The sequence below is a fragment of the Phaseolus vulgaris genome, chromosome 2 (genome assembly GCF_000499845.2).
Source record: "Phaseolus vulgaris cultivar G19833 chromosome 2, P. vulgaris v2.0, whole genome shotgun sequence".
NCBI classification, from domain to species: domain Eukaryota; kingdom Viridiplantae; phylum Streptophyta; class Magnoliopsida; order Fabales; family Fabaceae; genus Phaseolus; species Phaseolus vulgaris.
This window is the reverse complement of record NC_023758.2, coordinates 37868983-37895355: the sequence shown is the minus strand read 5'-3', so window position 1 is coordinate 37895355 and position 26373 is coordinate 37868983. Positions and strand designations below refer to the sequence as shown.

The 26373-nt window shown below is 34.2% G+C and overlaps 2 protein-coding genes and 1 non-coding gene across 7 annotated transcripts; 2 read left to right on the top strand and 1 right to left on the bottom strand.

Moving 5' to 3' along the window:
* Window positions 1-13526: 13526 nt before the first annotated feature.
* TRNAH-GUG (transfer RNA histidin (anticodon GUG)) lies at window positions 13527-13598 on the bottom strand. Its single transcript has one exon. It is a non-coding gene; the product is annotated as a tRNA-His (tRNA).
* A 4943-nt stretch (window positions 13599-18541) lies between these two features.
* Window positions 18542-26373, top strand: LOC137811878 (5-oxoprolinase 1). Of its 5 annotated transcripts, XR_011081187.1 has the most exons (5): window positions 18553-18675; window positions 19058-22905; window positions 23160-23482; window positions 23917-23966; window positions 25434-26373. XR_011081187.1 is itself a non-coding variant. In XM_068613736.1 (3 exons), the coding sequence occupies exon 2, from the start codon at window positions 19083-19085 to the stop codon at window positions 22875-22877; it is 3795 nt and encodes a 1264-aa protein (XP_068469837.1). In that variant the 5' UTR covers window positions 18553-18675; window positions 19058-19082; the 3' UTR covers window positions 22878-22905; window positions 23160-23889. The 5 variants fall into 5 exon arrangements, 3 of the variants coding, with proteins under 3 accessions (XP_068469836.1, XP_068469837.1, XP_068469838.1); XR_011081189.1 differs by lacking the exons at window positions 23917-23966; window positions 25434-26373 and having other exon boundaries at window positions 23160-23278; window positions 23387-23889; XM_068613736.1 differs by lacking the exons at window positions 23917-23966; window positions 25434-26373 and having other exon boundaries at window positions 23160-23889.
* Window positions 24413-26373, top strand: LOC137811879 (RING-H2 finger protein ATL54-like). Its single transcript, XM_068613738.1, has one exon. The coding sequence runs from the start codon at window positions 24874-24876 to the stop codon at window positions 25849-25851; it is 978 nt and encodes a 325-aa protein (XP_068469839.1). The 5' UTR covers window positions 24413-24873; the 3' UTR covers window positions 25852-26373.

The window sequence follows — 26373 nt, the reverse complement described above, 5'->3', positions numbered from 1 at the left end:
GGAAGATTTGAATGGGAATCTTCTCTGGAGAGGGACCTTAATATGCTTCTATCAGGAGCCAGTTTGAGAGAAAATGTCCAGGATACTCAGATATGGGGAAAGGAGGAACCGGGGTTGTTTTCAGTGAGCTCTGCCTATGACTGTCTAGCGAAGCATGGTAGAGGGAACCAGGGAGATGTATATAAACTCTTGTGGAGGGTGAAGGCTTTTCCAAATGCGATAGTGACAGCCTGGAGGGTTCTGATGGGAAGACTTCCTACAAGAGTGAGTCTGAGCCGGAGAGGGGTAGCGATGATCTCAAAGATGTGCCCCTTGTGCCAATTACAGGAGGAGACCTGTCAACACCTTTTTGAAGTGATACCATGGGAGTAGCTGTTTTTCCAATGATGGAATTGAGCCACGTATTTCAGGGGGACCGACTCAATCTGGATTAGTGTAGTGATGTTTCTATGCAGAGAAAATGCAAGGCTGGTAGAGGTGTTTGAAGAAGTGAACGAACATGATGGGGAATGAATCCTCTTCATTGATGAACTTCACACTCTGATAGGAGCTGATTCTTTTATACAGCTAATATATGGAAAACAGCTCTTTTAAGAGGAGAGATTAAGTGCATTGGAGTTACATATACTTTTGAGTACCAGAAGTACATTAGGAAGAATCCAGCGCTGCAGAGACTTTTCTAACCGGTGGAAGTGCCTGAACCTACTGTGGAGGACACCATTGAAATATTGAAGGCTTTAAGTACGAATTCGAGGCCCTTGTTGCTGCATCCGCCTCTTCAAAGATGTACATCAGGTTTAGTTGTCTTTAAGCTTGGTTTTTTGGTGACAAAGGCTGTGTGAGCGCCTCGTTGGAAGTGAAGGAGCTGGCATGATCTCAGCAGGTACAGGTGGTTATGGAAGCACGTGCAGACTGGATTGGTTTTGTGCTGGGGCTTCGGAATCATGGAATCCTAGTTGTTGGGCATAACAGGGGAGATGTAGGAAATGGTTCTGTTATATCGGTTAGTGCAACTTGGAGCAGCTTTTGTTGCAGAGGTTTTTGAGCACAACGCAGGGCATGTCACGCTGCTGGTTTTGTGTGTTTGTTGGAAATTCAGATCGGTGTTTGACATGATTACACCATGCTGCTGGTTTTTTGTTTGTTGGAATTTCAGGTAGGTGTTAGTCATGTTTTAACCATGGAGAGGCGCTTCTGGAGTGTGTTATGCTGCTGGGCATGGTTGGGGGCACTTATACTGTTATTGTTTTGAAAAGTGCTATCTTGTTTGCTGTAATGTTGCTCTTTATAGTTTTTAGGCTGCATGCTTAGCTGGTTCAGGGTGATCTAAATAGGTTATTTTTCTTCCTGTTCAGAACACCTTTGGATGTATACGGGTTGGGACACCCCTGAAGTGTCCCATTTCTATTTTTATTAATTCTTTGCTGATAAAAAAAAAATCGTGAATATAATTCGTATAAATAATGTCATCGTTAGCCTATTTTTTTATAAAAATATTCACGTTAAACAATAATATTATTATTTTACTTAGAGATAAGATTTAAACCCAAAATCAATTACAAAGTATCAACTTAACCAAGACAAATAATTCTTTCTTTTAAATGTTTATATCCTTAGAAAGTTAGGATTTGCCTATTACCATTATTATATCTAACATGAATGACATCTATTAATATTTCAACTATGCCACTTTAATTATTCCATTTTTTGTCTTACACTAAATTTACCCCTTATTATACGTATAACCTTTAAATAAACGTATGGAAACAAAAAAAAACTACTTTAAAAAATTAATTATAATATTTTTCAATGTCAATTGTTTAAAAATCTATTTAAAAGGTAACCTGTATGATATTATTTTTATTTATATAAATATTTTTATATCAGTTGAATATTTAACCAATACAAAAAACTTTTGAAAAGTCCTCATCGTGATATTTTGGATCATATTTGACTAGCTAGTTTCTCTTTTTCAAATTCTTTAAAATAAATACAATTACAGTGTGTTTGATAAGCTTAATAAAATATATACTAGCTTGTTTGATTAATTTATAAGATAGTTTGATCAATAAAAAAATATTTAACAAGTATCTGAAATAATTTATTTTAGAAGTTTTTAACTTATAAGTTATTTTTTTTGCCGGTTGATTTTCTTGTCGGTTGACCTTGGCGACAAACTCTAGCTTTGGTCTGCCTCTTCTGGAATCTATTCTACGTCTTGTTGCACTGGAACGCGATTCCGTTGAAACAGAAGAGATCCTACCTGTTGATTACACTCCGACAATGAAGTCAGTAAGGGCTTACTAGAATTTAAGAAGTATTCAGTTTCAAGCTTAGAAACAATGTACCTTTACCTGGGGTCTCGAGCCTTTTTTATAACTATTCCGTAACAACTTTCGTTCATGAAAATATAATCTCAACTGAAAGCATAAGTGAAAATATTTAATATTTTATCTTAACAAAAAAATCACCTGTCGCGGGCACCAATTATCTTTAGGTGTTAACCACAGGCTAAAATTTTGTTTTACATGTGCACCCTTATCTTTAGGCGCTCCTCTTTTATTCTCAACAACTATTAACTATCATGTAACCAACATGCATCGTATTCAATTGACAAAGTTATACGTATATTAATTTAACTTAGACCCATAGATATGCATATATTTATCATCTGACTTGCGAACTGGGTTCCATTATCGGACACCAAGTGTCTAGGGATCCCAAAACGGCAAACAATGTTTTTTTCACACAAAGTGTTGCACCTTGTGGGTAGTTATATGTGCGACTAGCTCAGCCTCTATCCACTTTGTGAAGTACTCGATGGCTATCACGATGTATTTCATCTGGCGAATTGCCAAAGGAAAAGGACCCAAGATGTCTATTCCCCGTGTATGGAAAGGCCATGGGCTATATATTGACTGCAACTCCTTAGGTGGTGCATGATGCTAATCAGCATGCTTCTGACACTATTCGCATCGTTGTGCATGTCTCATACAATCCTCCTTCATAGTTGGCCAATAGTACCTAACTCAGACGACCTTTAACGAGAGGGCTCTTCCTCCCACATGACTCCCACAGATGCCTTCATGGAGCTCTGCCATGATGCGAGTACACTAATCCCAACTTACACAAGTGAGGATGGGATGGGTATAACCATGACGAAACAACTTTCCATCCACAAGGGTGTACTTCCCCGCATTCCTCTTAATCGGCTTTGCCTCTGTAGGCTCTATCGGGAGCAAACCATGAGTTAGGTAGTGTTGATACAGTGTCATCCAGGTTTCCACAACGTTGACCTGCAGAACCTCCATAAACTCTTCTTCTATCACGCCATAGGTGGTTATTCTGGGCACCTTCAGGGTCTCCTGTGTTAACGACCGATGTCTCCTCCCTTGTTCCGAGCTTAGTCCCAAGACTTCTACGTGGCTGACCTCTGTTATCCCCTCTGCAGTAGTCATAGGCGACTTCAAGGTCTCCTGAATGACTGACCTCTGTCGACCTCCCTTCCTTGAGTTTTCCAGCTTAGACAGCAAGTCCTCTCGGGAATTATGTTCGCTTGGGACATGCACCAGCTCGAACGTGGAGAAAGCTACTTTCAGAAACACAATGTACCTGAGGTATGAGGCCAACTGAGGGTCTTTAGTCTGGTACTCACTTGTGACCTGCCCAGTAACCAACAGCGAGTCACTCTTCACCAACAAGCTTCGAGCACCCAACTCCTTAGCCAACAACATCCCAGCTATCACGACTTCGTATTCAACTTGATTGTTGTTGGCTTTGAAGGCAAACCTCAGGTCCTACACGATTAACAACCCACTTGGCCCTTCTTGAATGACCACAACACCGCTTCCTTGTTTGTTAGAAGATCCATCCACTGAAAGGACCCACTAGAAGTCATTACCACCTGGCTGGGTACCCTCAGATGATAGCTCTGCCACAAAATAAGCATATACCTGACCCTTGATAGGCCCTCGGGGTTCATACTGCATGTCAAACTCAGACAACTCAACTACCCAACGAACCATCCAACCTGTTATGTCGGGCTTTTGAAGGACCTTATGGATGAGCATATACATCGCTATTACAGTAAAACTCTGGAAGTAGTTGCAGAGTCGTCGAGCTGCGAATACCACCGCCAAGGCGACCTAGCCCGATATCGCGCCTCTGGCCCTTGCAATACCTTGCTCACGAAGTAGCAAGCTTCTGGACCCTGTCTTGCTCTTGCACAATGACCAAGCTGATTGTTCGATCTATGACTGCAAAGTAAAGATGAAGGGGAGTACCTGACAACGGCTTACAGAGAACAGGTGTTGGGTACTCCTTCAATCTGATGAATGCCTATTCACACTCGTGAGTCCATATAAAACGGTTATTCTTGTTCAAACATTGAAAATAATGGTACCCCTTATCTCCACCAGTTGAAAAGAATCTAGACAAGGCAGGCATGCGTCCAATTAGCGGTTGGACCTCCTTTACACTAGCAGGGCTCCTCATTTCTATGATCGTTGCGCACTTGTTCGGGTTCACTTCTATACCCCGTTCAGTGAGCGAAAACCCAAGGAACTTCCCTGCTTGCACCATAAACACACATTTTTCTAGGTTCAGCTTCAAGTCATCCACATACACCTGCATACCCAATCATTGGGGCGAGAATTCTATCCATCAACCTCTGGTAGGTGGCACCAGCATTCTTAAGGCCAAAGGACACGACCTTGTAGCAATAACTGGAGAGTTCGGTCATGAAGGCGGTCTTGCTCTCATCCCGGGGCTGCATACATATCTGATTGTATCCCGAGATAAAATTGTTTTCTTTTATATACATTATCTTATGTTAGAAATTTATTCCAATAACTGATTCTTGTATATGTTGTTTGTATGGTAACCTACTATGACTGTACAATTTAGATGAGCACATATAGGAGATAGATGTAAGGGCGACATCTAGAGGACAATACATTTTTTTTTAACTTTCTTTGTAAAACTTTAGTTTATCATATGCACTGTCAGAAACGTTTTCGTAAGAGTATTCATCTAATGAAGATCATCATACAAACCTTTTAAGTTTAACATATGCACTGTCAAAAACGTTTTTTAAAACTTATTTTTCATGAAGATCTCCTTAAGTTAGATGAAGATTAATAACATGCAATAAAAAGTGATAAGGGGTCAAAGATATTTACACAAGGTTTTTTTATATTGGTTCACATGTAAGAAGCGGACTACGTTCAATTCCTTATCAAATAATAGAGATATACTAAGTAGACTAATATTGTGACAAGTAAGTATTGTTTGGACATCAGTCACTCCTTACTAAAACAGTCCGAGTATTATTTGGACACACAACCACTCTTGACTAAAACCTTAAGTATTATTTGGGATGCATCCATTCTTGGATAAACCTTCAATATTATTTAGAACGCGACAATTCTTCGATAAAACCTTGAGTATTATTTTGAATATAGACACTCTTAGTTAATCCACTGAGTATTCTTCGAAATGAAACTACTCTTGGCTAAGACTAAGTATTCTTTGGAACGCAACCACTCCTAGCTAACACTAAGTATTCTTTCAAACACAATCGCTTCTAGTTAAGACACTGAGTATTCTTTGGAATGTAGTCACTCCTAGCTAAGACTGAGTATTCTTTTTGAACATAACCACTCTTGGCTAAAATTGAGTATTCTTTAGAACGTGATACTTCCTATCTAAGATTGAGTATTCTTTGGAACATAATCGCTCCTGATTAAAACAATGAGAATTTTTTGGAATGTAGCCATTCTTGGCAAAGATTGAGTATTCTTTGGAACACAACCTATGAAAATATGAAGAACACAAGAATGAAAGGTTAAATTGTGTTTACAAAACTTTTGTGCATTTTTTTGCAAATATTGCCTGCCAATGGATATGATGTAATGTATCATACAATTCCAATTTTCTTATATAAAACATTTTGATTATATGTAATATTGCAGTGACTGTCATATTCTTTGTTAGTACAAATAACAATAATATGCAAAGTAAAGAGATAGAGAAAGAGAGAACACACATTGTAATTTTTATATTGGTTTGTCTGACCAAACATACTACATTTAGTTCTCAATCAACGGATTGAGTTCCACTAAGATATTAATGTTGCAAAGTACACCCGGGTATTCTTTAGGCATGTAGCCACTCTTGGCTAATCCCTTTGAGTATTCTTGACATCATTCATTCCTGAATCAACTGAGTATTCTTTAGTCTCGTAGTCACTCTTGACTAACCCCCTTTTTGTATTCTTGACACCAGTCACTCCTGGCTCAACTGGATATTATTTGAGCTTGTAGTCACTCCGGGATAACCCCTTGAGTATTATTGACACAAGCCACTCCTGGCTTATCTGAGTATTCTTTGTTAAACAATCACTCCTAACTAAGATGAAAATAATGTATGCAAGGTGATCAAATTATTACATTGAAGCTTGTTAGAGAGGATAATTGTCAAAAAACGTATGTAAAAATTGAAAACTCTCTATATTAGATTATTGAACTCCAATAGTGTTCTTTTATGAATCTTTAGCTGGGCACAAAAGGTTTGAGTAGTGTTTCAAAACTATACAACATGGTCTCTACCTATCTTCTTCTCCTTGGTATGCCTTATATAAGTTTAGAGGAAGATGATTATAATGAATCATGCCCGTTGAATTAATTCCAGTTCTTTATGTGTACATTTTTTGTCTGATGAGCTTGTTTGATTAAAATGCATTAAATGTAATGTGTACATCATTAAATGTCATCTTCTTCTTTACACAATCTTCCCAATAACTGGATCAAGTTATCTTTCCTTGGAAAGTGCCTTGCCTTGATTTTTTTCTACTTGTGCATAGTCGTGTGAGGCAGGTGTCATTTCTAAAGTTGTTAATGCTTGTTGCTTGGGAATTGTAGAGAAGAAGTACTTTTATCTCAAACTCCAAAAGATCTTTTGATGTGACTTTAACTTATGCTTTTAATGAATCTTTTTGGAAGACGAACATTTCCTCCAACACAAAATAAGCATATAGATATTTATTAAAGTACGAGGTTAACTTAGTCTATTGTGTATCATATGATGTGTTTATGCACGTTATCATATGTAATAAAAGATAGCACAATGTTGTATTGTTTGTCTGTTAGAACACTTGCACTTTACATGATCTTTATTTTCATAAAGTTATTGTCTTCCAGGCGAAGTATGACCATGTTTTATACTTTAACTATATTTAGCACTTAATCAAAATCCTAGTTTTGGAATTTTGCCTTAACACAACTACTATTAGCTAAACTCAAATGGTTTACAAAGATATTGATGTAAATGATAACTAGATTGCTCACTAAAAGAGAGATTACGTCTTACAAAGGATACAATATTGGTTCACTCTTTTAGGTTGCTCTTGAAAACGAACAATGTTCTTCCTCGCAAATACAACGACTAAGGATAACTTAAGATCGTGTGCTCATTTTTGTTGCAAGACTTTTGTCAACCTTCCTTCCTCACAAATATCTTCTTTATATAGAACTTGAGAAGAAAAAAGTTGTTGCAAATTCTTTGTAATCATTGTGAGGGTATTCTTTTGTTATTGCTTCTTCTTGTGTCTAAGTATGCTTTGAAGTTGTGGGGTGCATTAAATGCTCTTTACTTAGCATTGAATGTGTGTGACTTCTTTGGTAACAGCTATGGAACATGTCAAAGCTTCATAGGCCTTGGCAGGTAGCTTCTATTCACCTTTCAAGAAAGCGTAGGGCGTGACACAACTGAATGACTCTGCAATACTGACATCTTGCCTTTTCAAGTAAAATTTGTTTTCATGAAGCAACTTCCAGCATGTTGTTCCAGAGATCATGATCTTAACAATTCGTTACGAGATCTTTTTGAAAGAATGAAGAAGCGTATAATCATGCATGCATAAAATAAGCATTTATTAGAGTTTGATGTGTATTATGAAATGCTTAAGGCTTGTGTTTATCAAACGAAATATATTTATTTTCTATTCAAACAAAAAACTTATTTGACTTAATATACTCGTTTATGTCTATTCAAGAAAAAAACTTATCAAACAATGCATGTATGCAACATTTGTGTTTGTTAGACAAAACAAATTTTAAATAACGTTTGCATTTGTGCATCCACACAACTGACATCTATTGGTCTAGACTAGATACTTTGTGTCTAACATGATCTGATACAAAAACTTATGTTTTGCACTAGTTAATTAAGCACACAATCAAAATCAAACAAAGTTGGACTTGGATATAACAAATAAAAATCAGTATGAAGTGAAATAATTTTTTTTCCCTCCTTTGACCAAGTTACTGGTGATATGTGTTTGTGTGTCTGTTTTCTTATTACCTGTTGAGGAATGAGTTAACGGTCTAAAATTCGTACATGTCATGTTTCTCCTTATTCACACTAATCCAAATTTATAACTAAATTATTTAAAACTTAATCAGTTATTTAAAAAAAAAAACACACTCATAGACACATATGTAATGAATGAATATTTTAAAAAACTTATATAATTTATAATTGTAAATATGTTTAGGTCGTAGTAGCTTGATATAATCTTGAATACACCATACATATGTATATGCTATGAAACATCATTGTTTGTAAAAAAAAAATTGGTGTCACATGACACCTTCACTAGATTTATATTTATAGTCATAATAACCTTCACATTATGGTCATGAGATCAATAATAGATAATTGTTTCTTGTTGTTTCCTAAAATAACATTTGTGCTAAACATAAACAACAATTTGAAATTAGTGAGGAAAGTATTTTAAATGTAATTACATTAATACTGAGTTATACCAAAGTGTCTAATGATATTTCTAGGTCATATATTGAAGGTCTTGAGTGCCCATGTGATAGTAACAATCTCATATGTCGACATAGAAGCCACAACATTACCATGACTTTCACCATATGAGACGGAGAGAATGTAATCTTCTCAAACTGTACAACTGGACACTACTACCTTCTCTTATGATTATCACTATTATCTTATCTTATATTTTATTATAAATAAAATCATAGCAACAATTTAAATTAAAGGAGTAACACATAACTATAGAATGTCAAACGAAAAATTAAAGTTCGGTTAATGCACACAAATCCTTAAAATTTCGACAACTTAATACTTAAAATATAAACTTCAAAAAATATAAACAATATAATTTTCTAGATCGATCACCTAAACTCAATCATATTCCATTCAATAAAATAATCGATATACCAACACCAATTAATATCACATGCCACAACTATAAAGTTTAGATTTCACAATCTCATAATCTTCCAAAAATATAAAATTAACATAATTATCTAAGAATTGAGTCAAATTCTATAATTTGTTTTTTCTATCTGAAGCAAAATATTGAATCGAGTTCAGTTTTTCAAATTAATCAACTTCAATAAATAGATTGTTCAAGAGAATTTCTAGACTTTAATATTTTGATTATTGTTCCATAAAGTGTTCAATGAGGATTGTAATTATTAATTTCGTTAATGCACTCTAATATATTGTACACCTGTGCTTTTAAATATATAGATTACTTCGCTAATGTTTATTATATACCATTCTCACTAAAAATATCACACGTCAATATATCACATTTCAATCAAATCACAGGACTCATGAAATCTCTTATAACATCATTATAATAAACTTGTAGATATCACCAATATAAAAAAATTATATAAAAAGATATTCATTCACACTAATAATTAATGAAACCAATATTTAGCACTAATAATTAATGAAACCAATATTTAGTTGAACCAACTAAGGTTTCATGTGACGTAAGATGCAAACGATTGGACAATAGAGAATTACGCTACAAATACAACAACTTTCATAACCAACAACATCAATAACAAATGGATTAATGGTCATGAACAAAAGAGGAAAGATGAATGATCAAGAAGAAAAATAAATATAATGGTTGCAAATAGAATTATGAAAAAATGGTATTCCAAAATGATTTTACAACAAATACATTAGTGGTAGTTAGAGGTACAAAACAACACTTCTAGAATAAACCTTCATTAAAAGTCCAAAATAATGATAATTATTGAACAATTATCATAAAAAAATATTTATTTAAAAAAATATCACAATGTCATTTTCAACATTGTCCAATAACCATAATTATCATAAATATGTAATTTTCTACTAGTATCTCCATCTTTATTTTTTCTAAATCACATACAAATAACAAATTAAAAATAATAGATAGATCGAGTTAATTGATGGATTTTTTTTTCTAAACCAAAACTTAATACTTAATTTAATAAAATAATGAATTTAATTGAGTTTGAAAATATCTAATTTAAAATATTTGAATGGGGTTAGATTGATTTAGATTTATGAATACTGGATTGTGAATGGTGTGTGTTCCGTACGACAATATTCTAATAGTCTAGGTCAATGACAATTTATATATTTTTTTTCCTTCAATCCACCAAGATAGTTTTTAAGGATAAAACTGTGACGAAACACCGAGATATTTTTTAAAGATAAAACTGTGACGAAGCATCAACTTTCAAAACAAAAAATACTTTAAATACGATAATTGACCCTAATAATATTATCTATCACTTGATATCGAATAGCGTGAGAAAAAGAAAATGTTGAACTGCTTCGTTTTTTTCTTGGCTATATGATAGGCCGAAATTTCAGTTCGAATGTAGTCAAGCATTGATGGACATTTCACATGTTATAGTCTTCTAGATGGGTCATTTAAGTGTTTTTCTTTCTTTTTTTCCTTTTTCATATTTCATTACATGACAGCTATGATTTTAGTGCCATATAATTAGTTGTGCTTAATTTATGTTTGACTTAATCTATGACTTTCTTCTTCATATTTAATTCTTATCATTTTTAATTACTGTAACATTTCTCATCTAATAATTAATATAAATGTAATAAAATTGTTTTCTATAATTTTAATTTATTTTTTAAATTTTAATATTCATATATTTTAAATTTTAGTTCAATGTTCAATTTTGCATGTGTTACTTATTTATTTTGGTCCAGCGAGTGTTAAGTCGGTATGGACCATGAAAAACAAAAAAGAAGCATAAATAAAATTTACGGAATAAAAAATAGAGAGGCCAAAACTACATACAAAGAATTATTGGGGAATAAAAAATGTAAACAAGCCAAACAAACATAAAGAAAATATTTAATTTTAAATAAAATAAATTTAAAAAATAGAAGGAAAACTGTTTTTTTTTATTTCAGTATTTAATGTTCAAATATTTTTTTGTTCCTACTAGGAAGATAAGACCTAAAGAACTATTGAAGTCTTTTTCTCCTTCCTTCGGTCGGTCAGGTTGTTGGGTGATGAACTGGAGTTCTTCTCGTCCTCTTGCTTCTCCTTCGACAGTTGGTCTCGGGTGAACACTGGATGGTGGGGATACCTGCGAAGACACTCTGACGCTCAAGTCAGTAAAGTGGGTGATGTTATTCTGGTAGGTGAACAGTAAAAATGACGTACCTTTCTCCTTGGGATGTGTGCTATTTATATTATTCTAATGGGCTTACCCTATTGGACCTGATTAGCGGAGTGGATCTCACTTAGGGTTGCATTACCTAATCCTTAATGACGGATTAACTTCACTGACCTTGGTTTGAGCATTAATAGTAGTATGGGTTGGTCAGTCGGTCGTGATTCTACTCGCATCGACCGAGCTTACCTGGATTCGGCTAAGTTTCTTAGGACTCGGTTGCCTCGGCCAAAACTCTCAAGACACGGCCAAAAACTATCGGGACTCGGCCAAATTTTTCTGATCTCGGTCAGGTAGACCAAGTCTCGGACAGTCAAGTGAATCTCGGTCAGGGAGTCCATGTGTCAGTCTCATCCCGGTACATTTTCTTTATGCATATATACAAATTAATGACATTACACTGTTTTATTACACTTTTATTACGCTCTTTCACTAATTATTGAATGAATTTTGGCGATGAAAAACAAATTTAAAGAATTGCAGAATTATTATGAGAAATAATAAATGTGAGCAATTAAGATTAGAGACCTACATTATTGATCTCTCTTTCTAACCACCTTGGTTGAACTGTGTGAACATTATTTTACATATTTACAAGACAGTGAAGTAAATGATAAGAATTATTGAGGATACTGCAGAAGCAAACAAATGTTTGGGTAAGGCATTTAGAAGACAGTGCATTGAATCAAAAGCAAAGACTATGAAGTTTCTAAATAAACAACCCTCGTGTAGAATTGCACTCTCTAATGGCAGAAAATGATGGCTATCTGCAAAGATAGATGACTGCAAAAAAGGTATAAAGTGGGTCACTAATGCATCTACCATTTTAATTGGAATGAGTAATGCACAGTGCACACCAACAAAAGACAACATTAAATTAAAACCAAATGACATGTGTCAATCCCATTCACAAAAACATCATTCAGTGTCAAAATTCAACTGTTCCTTCTTAAAATCCAATGACCAAGAACATCCAAGGTGGACTATAAGACTCCATGGGAGAAGACCATTGTGTCACCACCACCATCATACACTTTCTTACACAACAACATCATGGCTTCTCTCCGTTTTCTCTTCTTAGCTTTCTTCATTGTGTTGTCACTTCACAGCATTGCTGAGGTGGAAGCTAGTAGAAAACTTTTGTCTCCAACACTTCCTGATTTGGGAAACCTTCCTACCTTTCAGTTTCCCCCAGGAACCCAATGGCCAGAGTACAGGTTACCTCCATTCTTGAAACCTAATTACCCTGCAATTCCCTCAAGTTACTACTTTTACACTCCACCTGCCACCACAACCACACCCAAAACTTCTTCCAACCCTTGAGGACATGCATACAATTTGGCATCTTCATACATATATTGTTGCTATTAGCAGCAAAATAAAGGTTCATGCCCATGCACACAAGCATTCTCAACATCTTTTATTTTCAGTTTTAATTTGTATTCCTTATGGATCTCATCCCTGTTTTATGTGCACAATGTTTGGTGTTTGAATGAAAAAAAAAAGTGTACTTTTGTTCTTTAATTTTACTACAAATATATCATGACTCGCTGTGTATTTTTTATTCCATTCAATGTTTTGTTTCAAAGTTTCTACATTATCTAAAATAGTTTTGTTTCGAAGTTTCTACATTATCTAAAATAGTTTTGTTTCAAGGTTTTATATATAATATTGTGATATATACTTTTAATGTGGCAAAAAGAACTAGAAGTCTCGCGGCATATAAACTTGGATATCATCATGATTTGCCCCAGGCACATTTCAGAATGGATCATGAAAAGTTTTTACTTTTTTTTATTAAATAAATTATTTTTTTAGAGTAATTTGAGTTTAAGAACTTACAAGGAAAAAATGAGATCTCAATGGTGTTTTTGTTTAGTTCCAATTGTTTCAATTTTATTAGCAGTTCTTGATCTATCAAAACTCGTTAAACTATGCTCAAACTCGTGTCATATATAAATAAAATATAAAAATAAATACAGTACAAAAGGAGAAAAAAAATGTGGCTGCTGGGATTCGAGCCCAGGTCTCCACGGCCACAACGTGGAATTCTTACCACTAAACTACAGCCACTAGATGTTTAATTGTATATTAATATGTAATATAACATATAGATAAATAACATCATGACAGTCTGAATTTATTAGTTTTTTTAAAGTTTAGAACGAAAGGCGACTTTTCAATATTCAGTAAAGACCTCTAGCATAATTATATTTTGTCCCATTATCAACGTGTCATTAATCTAAATGAAACTATGTTATAATATTTTAAATATAAAGAGGTTTAAAACTTTAAAAAAAAATTATAATTATTAGACATTATGTAATCACTTATTTTGTGAATGACTTACGTGATGAGAAATTTGTATTTTATGTATGTAATGTATAAAAGTTTGTCGGATTAAACAAAAATTATAGTACCGTAAGTAAGATTAATCTCCAACGTGGACTAAAGAAATTTTGTGGTAAGACAAAAAATGTATAAGTTTATGAGTGGAAAAATATAATTAAGAATTATTTCTTTAATCAAATATATATCAAGAAAAGTGGGGCAGGTATTAATTTGTCATTGGACCCGTTGATAAAGATTTTTCATATTATTAACTATAGGCTAGTCATTGGAAGAATTTTTGGGTATTTATCATGCGATGTTATTCTCATATATCACTTTATTAGTTTCACTAAATGTGTAAAATTAAACAAGAATTGTTGTTCTAGTTTCATTAACGCTTTAATATTATGAAACATTATGGATAAATAAGGTACAATTCCTTGGTTTAATTAGTTTGCAAGGCTAAAATTTTAAGATGTTTCAACATGTAATAATAAATCATGATAAAATGGATTAGATTAAAAGAAGAAACGAATTACATGTTAATAAATTATATTTTAAAACTATTCTTTCTTGTATAGGCTTTTAGAATGTTTGTACTCTAAATTCAACCTATTGAAATTTATAAATAAGGTCAATGTCTATAGAAGAAAAAAATCAGGATCACTAAATAACGAAAAATTTAGACGACTTACTATTTTTAAGACTCAAATAATTTAATACATGTTTGGAAGCAATCATCTCTCAATTGATGATTTATCACTTGCTTATAATAATCTTAAAAGTAACTTATATAAAATATATCTATCAAATATACTTTCACTATATTTATTTTTTATATTAAGATTATTTTAAAAAAAATATTGTATCCCTTATATCAAGATGCTTGTTTTTCCAACAAAACAAATCCAAGATATAATTGTGCAAAAACTTAAAGATTATATTATCAAACATAGAAAGATTATTTCTCTTAAAGATTTAATAACAATATTCATCTCCATAAAATAGATAAAGTGACCAAGTTATCAAAGCTTTGCTCTTCAAGTGACCAAGTTATCAAAGCTTTGCTCTTCAAGGTTTGTATGTAATCAAATATTTGTGCGTGTGAGAAACATTTCTATCATTCACCTTGTGAAGTCACCCAAATGTGAGGAAGTTACATGTTATTTTTTTTCTCTAAGAGTTATCTTCCTTTGATCAAACATTTTTTATTTTGTAGCTAGAAGTGCAATTAGACTACTTGAGTTCTTAATCACAGGAACAAATTAAGAAAGGACAAAATGAGTGGTTTATGTATTTATGATGGAGAATAGTAGTTTGTATACTAATTTGTAATCAAATATTAATTAGTGAAACCTCTTAAATTTTGACTTAAGGGAAAAATGGATGTAATTCAAAAGTTATAAGTGAATTAATATAAATTTTTTGTGTTAGTTTGTACCGCTAGATAATATCCATTAGACGACTTAACAATCTATTTGAAAAGTCTTGAGGCTTTATGAACATTCAGTCGCGTTAAGTTTTCAAAATAAAAAAAGGTTTCCCCTAATGTGGTATATGGTTAACCTAGGTCAAATCCAATCAGATGTGTGGAAAGTTATTGTATGTAATCTTTCTTTTACAAATTAACAAGGGAGGAAAATTAGAATTAAAATGAAAATGTAAAACAAACTGAAAAGTAAAGCAATGTGAGAATTGTTTATAGACAATCATTTAGTAGACTGTCTAATAACACTTGGAAATGTAAAAGCATAAATGTAAATGACAAAATAGTAAAAACATGAAAGTAAAATGTAATGTAAACTAAAAACAAAGGAAATGAAACAAAAACAATGAATTACAATGGTTAGAACTTCTAGTCTGCAATCATTTGTTAGACTCTTTAACGATTGTTGTGCAAAAAAGGTAAAATGAATTATGCAAAAAGGTTCTTCGTCTAACTATTAAACCATCTAGTAAGCAATCACTTACTATATCTTCTAATTGTTATATGAAGAGATAACGAGAAAGAAAGAAAATGAAAGTAACAAAAGTAAATTTCATAGAAATGTAAATGACATAATCTTAAGTTGAGAGAAAAGTAAATGACTATAAATTTAAATTGCCAAAAAAGTAAATGATGTGAAATACAAAGTGCAGAAAGGTAAAGTACAAAAAAAAGTAAATTGCAAAAAAATAAATCATTGCAGGAAAAATAAATGACAACTGAATTAAACTGTAATTGAATGAACAAAATTTGTAAACTAAAATTTTAAAGTGCAGAAACTTAAACAAACAAGAATTGAAATAAATTGTAAATAAGAAAAGTGAAATTTAGATTTGGAAGGAAAACTGAGAACAAAAATCGACATTAGTATCTTCTCTTCAACACATTCATAATTAAATCCAAATTGACGACTTTTTACGGTAAGTGTACTGCGTTGTCAGAAGTAATAATGTGTCCCTAAGAACGAATATCAAATCCACAAGGAATGGTTGAATAATAAATTAAAATATTCACTAAATATAAAATAAAATAATAAAAGTTTGTTGGAATTTGTTGTGATGACAAGAATTAACAATAAAACAAATCAAAGAGTGGTAGTTTCAATTGGAAAAATAGGGATTGAGTTTCATCTTTCTCAATCTTTTGTATTTTGATTAACATTATAATATTTTGCTCTTTTTTGTTGATGTCCGTATAAAATTCATTTATATTGATTCATCACATATGAAATTCTTAATATGTTTCCTAAATATCAATTTCTTGCATATTTATAAAAACAACTTAGTATCAAGATCATAGGTTGATATCAATTAACATTTCAAGTTTATTCCTAGCACTCAAATCAAATATGTTAAGTATTAATGATGTTTAGGTCAGAACCATAAAAATACTTCCCAAACAGATTTAAGATTCTACATCAATGCATTAAGATAAAAAAAAATAATATCAATAATCAATCAAAAACAGAATATTATATTTAAAAATATCACCTCAATACATAAGAGTTTTAACATATTACTCTCAATCCCAAAGGGTAGAACTAGTCACACATGATGACTGTTACCAGTAGGGATGACATGAAAAGAAGGTCCAGAATGTTTTTTCTTGACAACGGTCTCCTCTAATGTTTCTCACACTTACCTATTATTCCAATAGAGAATAAAATGTTCTTATTCAAATAAATCATAAAATATGAAACAAAGTATAATAAATTAGGAGCTATTTTATATTTATTATTTATTTTAGCAATTAATACTCATAACTACCTATATTTTAATACGAAATATTATTAAAATTAGACATTTACCAAGTATACAAATATAAATATAAATATTCATATTCAAAATGAAAAAGAAATACATTAATAATAAATAATTAATAATGAGAAATATTTATAAGATACTTCCATATTTATACAATAAATCGTATCATATTTCTCTATTTGATATAATTAATTTATATATATATATATTGCATAAATAATTTCATATATTAGATTCACCTACATGAAATTTATAAATATAAAAATTACATTAAAGTTCATCTACAAGGTGTAAATATAAAAATTATATTAGAGATTCGTTTAGAAGGTGTGGTTGTATAGTTGTAACTAAATGGGACTAGTATAAATTTGTATAAAAAGTTTACCTACAATGGTGTAAAGATTCTTCTATACTGGCTATGTGTGTGAGGTGTATTTATAAAAATTGTATAAAAAAATTACTAAAAGAAATGTGGTTAAGTCCATAAGGATGTGAGAGATACTTGGAATAGAAATTACATCAAAAATTCTTTTGGAAATATATGTTGTCACATGGATGGATGTGAAAGATATACTAATGTAAAAATTTCATCTAAGATTATACTTGTATAATTTAAGAAGTATGCATAAAAATAAACTAACTTAAAATGATGTGAAAAACCTTTAAACTCTTATTTTGAAAAATCTTATTTTGTAAAAAACACGATAAAAATTTATATATAAATTTTGAACTATCTTAAATGCATGTAAGAAGTAATAATCATTAAACAAACAATAAAGAAAAACAGGAAAAAGATGACGGGAACCTGTAGTAAACTAAAAATGAAAATAAACATGGAAAAGATAAAGAAAAAAATATTAATTACAAGTAATTTCATTTTTTGCGGTCCTATTTTCTTTATTTTATATTGTGCACTAAGAATTATTTATAATAACAAATATTTTGTATTATTCTGTCCTCTTAACTAATTATTTTAACATATATTTTATTTTTTCTTTTAAACTATACACCTTACTAGGATTTGGGTCGATTACCTTGTCCTTGAACCGGGAAAATTACTTTACACACTTTAATAATTTTTCCTATGTATTTTTTTTAATTTGTGGATTACATTTCAAAATTAATTCCTTTAGTACTCATACATTACTTTTAAGCGTGACTTTTTTTTTTCTCTTCAGTACTCAATTCCCAATTGCGTAATTCTCAAATTCTCTTACGAAAATCATATTTTCATCATAAATTTGTAAAAAAAAACTTACAACAAGACACTGATTTGTATTAGTTCATAAAAAATAAATTAAATATCTAAATCAAAATAAATAAAAATCTCTAAAATATCAGTTTTCAGTTGTCAACACTTTTTTTTATTCTATCAATTTATATAATTAATTTTTGCTACATTCACATCCATTAATTTATATAATAAACAGAAGCATGAAAACGGAGACTAATAAATAAATTAGAAGTGGAGGTAGGGAAGTGAGCAACGACAACTCCCACCCAAGCACGCACGCATTGCCAGCAACCACGCCAAGGCTGCACAATTTCCTTCTCCAACGTTCGCATATCTGTAAGATTCCAACAACCTTTTCTAACTCCATGTTTTTCTTTCTATCCTTCCATCAATGCCATAAACCCATTCGCGATATTTGTATTTCATTTATGTATTTATTTATGCTAATTGAATACCAATGAGGTTTTTCAGATGTTAGCTAATCATGTATGTCACTTGATTCAGTTTTTTTGTTTTGTTTTTGTCTTTATATCTGAGTCTTGGCAAATGAATTTTCTGATATTGTGAGGTGGATTCATGCAGTTTCAAAGAAAATGAATATCTGATGTTTCTAAACTTTATTGGGGGGAAATGTAACTCTTTGGTGGGTATATGTATGTAATTTAAGTTACTTAATAGATAGTATGGTGATTGGATTGGAATCCATGTGACTTTGCAGGGGCTTATAATTGTGGTTCAATAGGATGGGGAGTGTTGCGGAAGGGAAGTTGAGGTTTTGTATAGACAGAGGGGGCACATTTACTGATGTGTATGCAGAAATCCCGGGTCGGTCTGATGGCCGAGTTTTGAAGCTTCTGTCAGTTGACCCTTTGAACTATGATGATGCACCGGTGGAAGGGATACGGAGGATCCTTGAGGAGTTCGTTGGTGAGAAAATTCCACGCAATTCCAAGATACCCACTGATAACATTGAGTGGATAAGAATGGGTACAACTGTGGCAACAAATGCACTTTTGGAGCGCAAGGGTGAAAGGATTGCAGTGTGTGTGACTCGAGGCTTTCGTGATTTGCTCCAGATTGGGAACCAGGCTCGCCCCAGCATATTTGACTTGACTGTGTCAAAGCCATCAAATCTCTATGAAGAAGTTGTAGAGGTCGAAGAGAGAGTTCAGCTTGTTCAGTCCGAGGAAGAAGAAAAGGAGGGTGCTTCTTCATTGCTGGTTAAAGGAATTTCGGGTGAGCTTGTCAGGATTGTGAAGCCTCTTAATGAAGAAGCGCTGAAGCCTATACTGAAAAGGTTATTGGAGAAAGGAATTAGCTGTTTGGCTGTTGTTCTAATGCATTCATACACTTATCCACAACATGAACAACAGGTTGAGAAGTTAGCTTTGAGTCTGGGATTCAGACACGTTTCTAAATCGTCTGCTTTGAGTCCCATGGTTCGAGCTGTTCCTCGCGGTCTAACAGCTAGCGTAGATGCTTATCTGACCCCGGTTATCAAAGATTATCTATCAGGATTCATCTCCAAATTTGATGAGGGAATTGGAAAGTTGAATGTTTTATTCATGCAATCAGATGGAGGACTTGCTCCCGAGAGTTCCTTCTCAGGGCACAAAGCAATTTTGTCTGGCCCTGCTGGAGGAGTTGTTGGTTACTCGCAAACTCTTTTTGGGCTTGAAACAGATAAGCCATTAATTGGGTTTGATATGGGAGGAACATCTACAGATGTGAGTCGATATGCTGGTAGTTATGAGCAAGTGCTGGAAACCCAAATTGCTGGTGCCATCATTCAAGCACCTCAGCTTGACATAAACACTGTAGCTGCTGGCGGTGGTTCAAAGTTGAAGTTCCAATTTGGTGCCTTTCAAGTTGGACCAGAATCGGTTGGAGCACACCCTGGTCCTGTATGTTACCGGAAAGGTGGAGAGTTGGCAATCACTGATGCTAACCTAATTCTGGGATATGTTATTCCTGATTATTTCCCTTCTATATTCGGGCCAAATGAAGATCAGCCTCTTGACATCAAGTCTAGCAGAGGAGAATTTGAGGAGCTTGCTAGGCAAATAAATGCTCACCTAAGAAATCAGGATCCATCTTCAAAAGACATGACGGTAGAAGAGATTGCACTTGGGTTTGTGGATGTTGCTAATGAGACAATGTGTCGTCCAATAAGGCAGTTGACTGAAATGAAGGGACATGAGACAAAGAACCATTCACTTGCATGCTTTGGAGGTGCCGGACCTCAGCATGCTTGTGCTATTGCTAGGTCGTTAGGTATGAAAGAAGTTCTCATTCACAAATTGTGTGGGATCTTAAGTGCATATGGCATGGGATTGGCAAATGTTGTAGAAGAGGCACAGAAGCCTTATTCTGCAGTATATGGAGCTAAATCTATTATTGAGGTCTCACAACGAGAAGCTGTTTTACTGAGACAGGTAAAGCAGAAGTTGAAAAATCAAGCATTTAAAGAGGAAAATATTTCAACGGAGACATATTTAAACTTGAGATATGAAGGTACAGACACTGCCATCATGGTCAAAAGACAAATAGCTGAAGATGGACAATTATATGATTATGCCACTGAGTTTGTGAGATTGTTTCAGCAGGAGTACGGTTTTAAACTCCAGAACAGAAACATTGTGATCTGTGATGTTAGAGTTCGTGGTATAGGAGTTACCAATATATTGAGGCCACAGGCTATAGAACCTGCGTCTGGAAGTCCTATAGTCGAAGGCTACTATAAGGTTTACTTTGGGAATGGTTGGCAGGAAACACCTCTCTATAATCTTGAAAAGTTGGGCTATGGGCATATGATGTCCGGGCCAGCAATCATCATGAATGGCAATAGTACTGTGATTGTAGAGCCCAACTGTAGAGCCATCATAACCAAATATGGAAACATCAAGATTGAAATAGATTCCCCTTTAACCAGTGTTAAAATATCAGATAAAGTTGCAGATGTTGTACAGCTCTCCATCTTCAATCACAGATTTATGGGTATAGCTGAGCAGATGGGAAGGACACTACAAAGAACTTCCATTTCAACAAATATCAAAGAACGACTTGATTTTTCCTGTGCTCTATTTGACCCTAGTGGGGGCCTAGTTGCAAATGCACCTCATGTTCCTGTCCATCTAGGTGCTATGTCTAGTACAGTTCGGTGGCAGCTCAGTAACTGGGGTGACAATCTAAGTGAAGGAGATGTTTTGGTTACTAACCATCCATCAGCTGGAGGTAGCCATCTTCCTGATATAACTGTTATTACACCTGTTTTCTTCAATGGGAACTTAGTATTTTTTGTGGCAAATAGAGGGCATCATGCAGAGATCGGGGGTATTACTCCTGGAAGCATGCCTCCATTTTCAAAGTCCATATTAGAGGAAGGAGCTGCCATTAAGGCATTTAAGCTTGTGGAAAAAGGCGTCTTTCAAGAAGAGGGGATCATTAAGCTTCTGCAGTTCCCTAGTTCTGATGGTCTGGGAAATAAGATCCCAGGATCCCGCAGGATTCAAGATAACTTATCAGATCTGCGAGCACAAGTAGCAGCAAATCAAAGAGGAATTACTCTAGTTCAAGAGCTCATTGAGCAGTATGGTCTGGAAACTGTTCAGGCTTATATGAATTACGTACAGGCCAATGCAGAAGCAGCAGTAAGAGAAATGTTGAAGTCTGTTGGTCATAGCATTTCATCCAAGTCAAATGAACTTGCGACTATTGAAGAAGAGGACTACATGGATGATGGATCCATTATTCATTTGAAACTGAGCATTGACTCTAGTAAAGGAGAAGCAGTTTTTGATTTTGCTGGGACAAGTGCTGAAGTTTATGGTAATTGGAATGCACCAGAAGCTGTAACAGCTGCAGCTGTCATATACTGTGTTCGTTGTTTAGTGAATGTTGATATTCCTCTCAATCAAGGTTGTTTGGCTCCAGTGAAGATTCTTATCCCAGAGGGCTCATTTCTCTCTCCTAGTGATACTGCTGCTGTAGTAGGAGGTAATGTCCTTACATCTCAGAGGATAACTGATGTTATATTCACTGCATTTCAAGCCTCTGCTTGTTCACAAGGATGTATGAATAATTTTACATTTGGAGATGATACATTTGGTTACTATGAAACCATTGGAGGTGGAAGTGGAGCTGGTCCTACTTGGGATGGGACCAGTGGGGTACAGTGCCACATGACAAATACAAGAATGACTGATCCTGAGATTTTTGAGCAAAGATATCCAGTGATTCTGCACAAGTTTGGACTTAGAGAAAATAGTGGTGGAGATGGATTTCATAAAGGAGGCGATGGTCTTCTTAGAGAAATAGAGTTTAGGCGCCCAGTAATTGTTAGCATTCTTTCTGAGAGGCGTGTCCATGCACCAAGAGGGCTCAAGGGAGGGAAAGATGGTGCTCGTGGAGCTAACTACCTTATAAAGAAAGATAAACGAAAGATTTATCTTGGTGGTAAGAATACAGTTGAGGTGCTTCCAGGGGAAGTTCTTCAAATTTTGACTCCTGGTGGTGGCGGATGGGGTTCTCCATTGTAAAGTTTCTTGTCTGTTGGATCGGAAAATTGTAAGAAACAACTTCATGTTTGCTGTTTTGGTCACATGGCATCCAAAGTTGTGTTGTTATTATGGATTGATATGCGATACACATCAATAAAATTAAAATAATTGGATCTCTATCTTAATATATTTGTTAAATTATTTTCAGAACTTTTACCCTCAACTCACACAATTTCCTTCATTGTTCGCCTACACAAATTTTTTTATTTCATAATGTTGAGACGTTTCTGTCTAACATAGAATCTGTGCAATCTTTCTCAGAGATTGGATCCCCAGTCTTCTATCCAGTCATCCAAGTCTTATGCAAGTGAGGTGTAGAAAGGGGTTCTTGGGAGCAAACGTGAAACTCTTCTCCTGCCGTCAGTATTTGAACCTACAAGGTTTCTCAATTAAATCTATTGATTTATTACGTTCAGTGTTCGTCTAGTTTTTGACAAGTAGTAATTTGAGTCACTTCCGTCTTTGGCGAATTTTTCCCTTTTGAGAAGTGAGTTGCAAATATGTACTTTTACTCTCTCTCGAAGCATATACATCCGGCCAAAAGAGCTTCGTACTACCTTGAGGAGATTCTCGAGAGTTAGAAGGTAGGTCATGCATATTGAGGCGCTTTTTCTCTTCCATACAACAGCATAACTAAATATATCTAGATTATAGGTAAGGTGAGTTAGACAATTTAGATAGTGTGTCTATTCTCATACTTTGTCAGCATATAGTATTTAATTCTTTATGCTATATAAGACAATGTATCCTCTGGTTTTGGTTGAATTGGCACTAGGATTCTTCTAGGATCTCCTTGACGAAATTTGGTTTTGGAGTCAAAATCTTACAAGGGTAGCTTAGGGTGCCTTATGTTTGTTGGATCATCTTCTGTTTAACTAGCAGGCTTCTGTTGTTGGGAAATTTGAGGATTGTAGTATTTTTGCTATTATTTTTGTCCTCCTTTGCGTTGTATAAGGTTATTTGGTGGAAATATTTTGCTACTAGGCTAAAATTTTGCTATTGGTGCCATAAATTGCAGATTAGGATGTATCCAATAACCTCTTTCAGTCCCAGCGGCTGACACAATTGGTCAGTCTCATTTTATATATACTTTTCTCATGTTAAAACTTTATTAGAATAACTTTCTTTTATATATGTTGTTTATGTTGTCATATGATATAAATATATTATTTGCAAAAACACATATAGAAACAGGTGCATAAACAACATACAGATATTCGAGTTTTATAGCTGACTCTCTTTTGTAAAAAAAAAAAGTATTTCCTACAAGAGAACATATTTATCATTACATTGTTTTTGTCCCTATACAAAAGTTGCCGACATTTCTATTTAGTTTATAATTAATCTGTAGCTTCCTTGGCTTAGCTATGTCATTTCAAGCTAACAACTATAGCAACCTAATTATCCCTTCTTTTTCTTTAGCATTATAAAATAGAATATTTTTTTTTCTTTCTCTCTCTCTCTCGTTCACAAGTTTGCAAGTTCAACATGCTAAAGATTGTTAGATAGTAACACTTGAAACTCTAATTTGGCAAAGTGACAGGGTTTGTCCAGTACTAATTTTATTAAGTACCATGTCAATTACGTACAAGCAATTTTAAAAAGAAAAATAAATAAAATAAAATAATTTTATCATAAGATTGCTGAATAACCACTCGTTAGTCCTCACAGAAATAAAGTCTCAATCTTGAAAAAATTAAAAGAAAAGTATCCTTTGAGTTTTTGGTGGGTTGGGCCAGAAAAAAAAAGTGAGTCCAGCAACACCGACATAGGAGCCGCCATTAAAATAAGATGGAAACAAAAAAGTAAAACAAGAACCGCGTCAAAGACTCAAAATTTAAAAACATGTTTCTTCCTCTTACGTTACATTATCCTTAGTCAAAGTTCCAACCTCTTCTCACCTAACCCATCATTCATCCATTCCAATCCAATCTCTTCTTCGATTCCCATGTTGCTCTGATTCTTTCTCTCTCACATGGAGCTGTATCACAGAAAATTGAAGCCAGATGAACCTCCAGTTCCTCCTAATGATTCGTATGGAAGTCCCAACACCCACCCAAAAACCACATACTTGATCATCTGTTTTTCCGTTGCAGCCGCCGTTTTTGTTGTCCTCTGCTCCTACGCCATCTATGTCAAGTTTTTCTCTCCTAGGAACAGGTCTGTGAGGAGAACCTTGTCACGGCCTCAAACTGAGGAAGATTTCTTAGACGAGGAAGAACATGGCCCTGTGGTTGACCACCCCATCTGGTACATCCGCACCACTGGCCTCCAACAATCAGTGATCGGTGCCATCACCGTTTGCAAGTACAAGAAAGATGAAGGCTTGATTGAAGGGTCGGAATGTTCCGTCTGTTTGAGTGAGTTTGAAGAGGATGAGAGTCTCAGGCTTTTGCCAAAGTGTAACCACGCTTTTCACTTGCCTTGCATTGACACCTGGCTTAGATCGCACACCAATTGCCCCATGTGCCGTGCTCCTATTGTTACTGACCCCACAAGGGTTCCATCCATGGACCCCAATGCTTTTGGTTCCAGGTCTTTTGTGGAGATGGAGGTTTTGGAAAGTGGTGGTGGAGGTGAACATGATCATGCTCATGATCATGCTCAAGCTCAAGCTCAAGCCCAACATGGTGATGATTTGTTGAGGGGTGAGGTAGAGGAAGAAGTTGAAGTGTGTGAAACTGAGAACTCGGCTACAGAAGTGGTGCCTGTGCAGCCAAGAAGATCAGTGTCTCTGGATTCTTCTTCTGCTGCTAAGATCAGTCTTGCTCTTGTAACTGTTGTGTCAGGAGATTCCCATGGGAATAGTTCAAAGAGGGTTAAAGGTAGTTCTTCTTCTTCTTCATCATCCACTAGTTCCATCAAGAGGTCACGATCCTTCAATGCCAAACATTTAATATCATGGTATAGCCGCAGCCAGAGAAAGCCAAACGCTCCATTGAGAAGCTTCTGATTGATTGGAAGTTGGCTCTGTAAGTTCTCAAGAAAAATCATTAGGTACTGTATTTATAGTCTTCATAAATCTCTATACAACATACACTCAACTTTTTCTGCTGCTTATGAAAAAGATTAATAACACATGATCATGGATTACATAGAGATTAATGAAGACTATAAACCTTACAGTTTTCCAGTGTTTGCCAACTAGAGTGTAGTTTTTGACTCTCAACAAGGTGAGGGTTTCTATGTGAATGAATGAAATAGACCATGTGATGATCAAGTGTATCTATATAGTATAATGGCAAAGCAAAGGTTGTGAATGAATTGGAGGATTGTCCTTTGCCTTGTTTGGCTCACAAGGTCCCACGTGTGATGTCTGTTCTGTTTTCTCAGAGGCAATATACCAAGCAATTTATGTGTATACCTTTTTTTCTCATCGAACATGATGCATGGATGCTGAAAATAAATGCAGGGTATATTGTCTAACATTCAGCAATTAATGTAATATCTTCGAGTACTACTGAAAATTATGGAA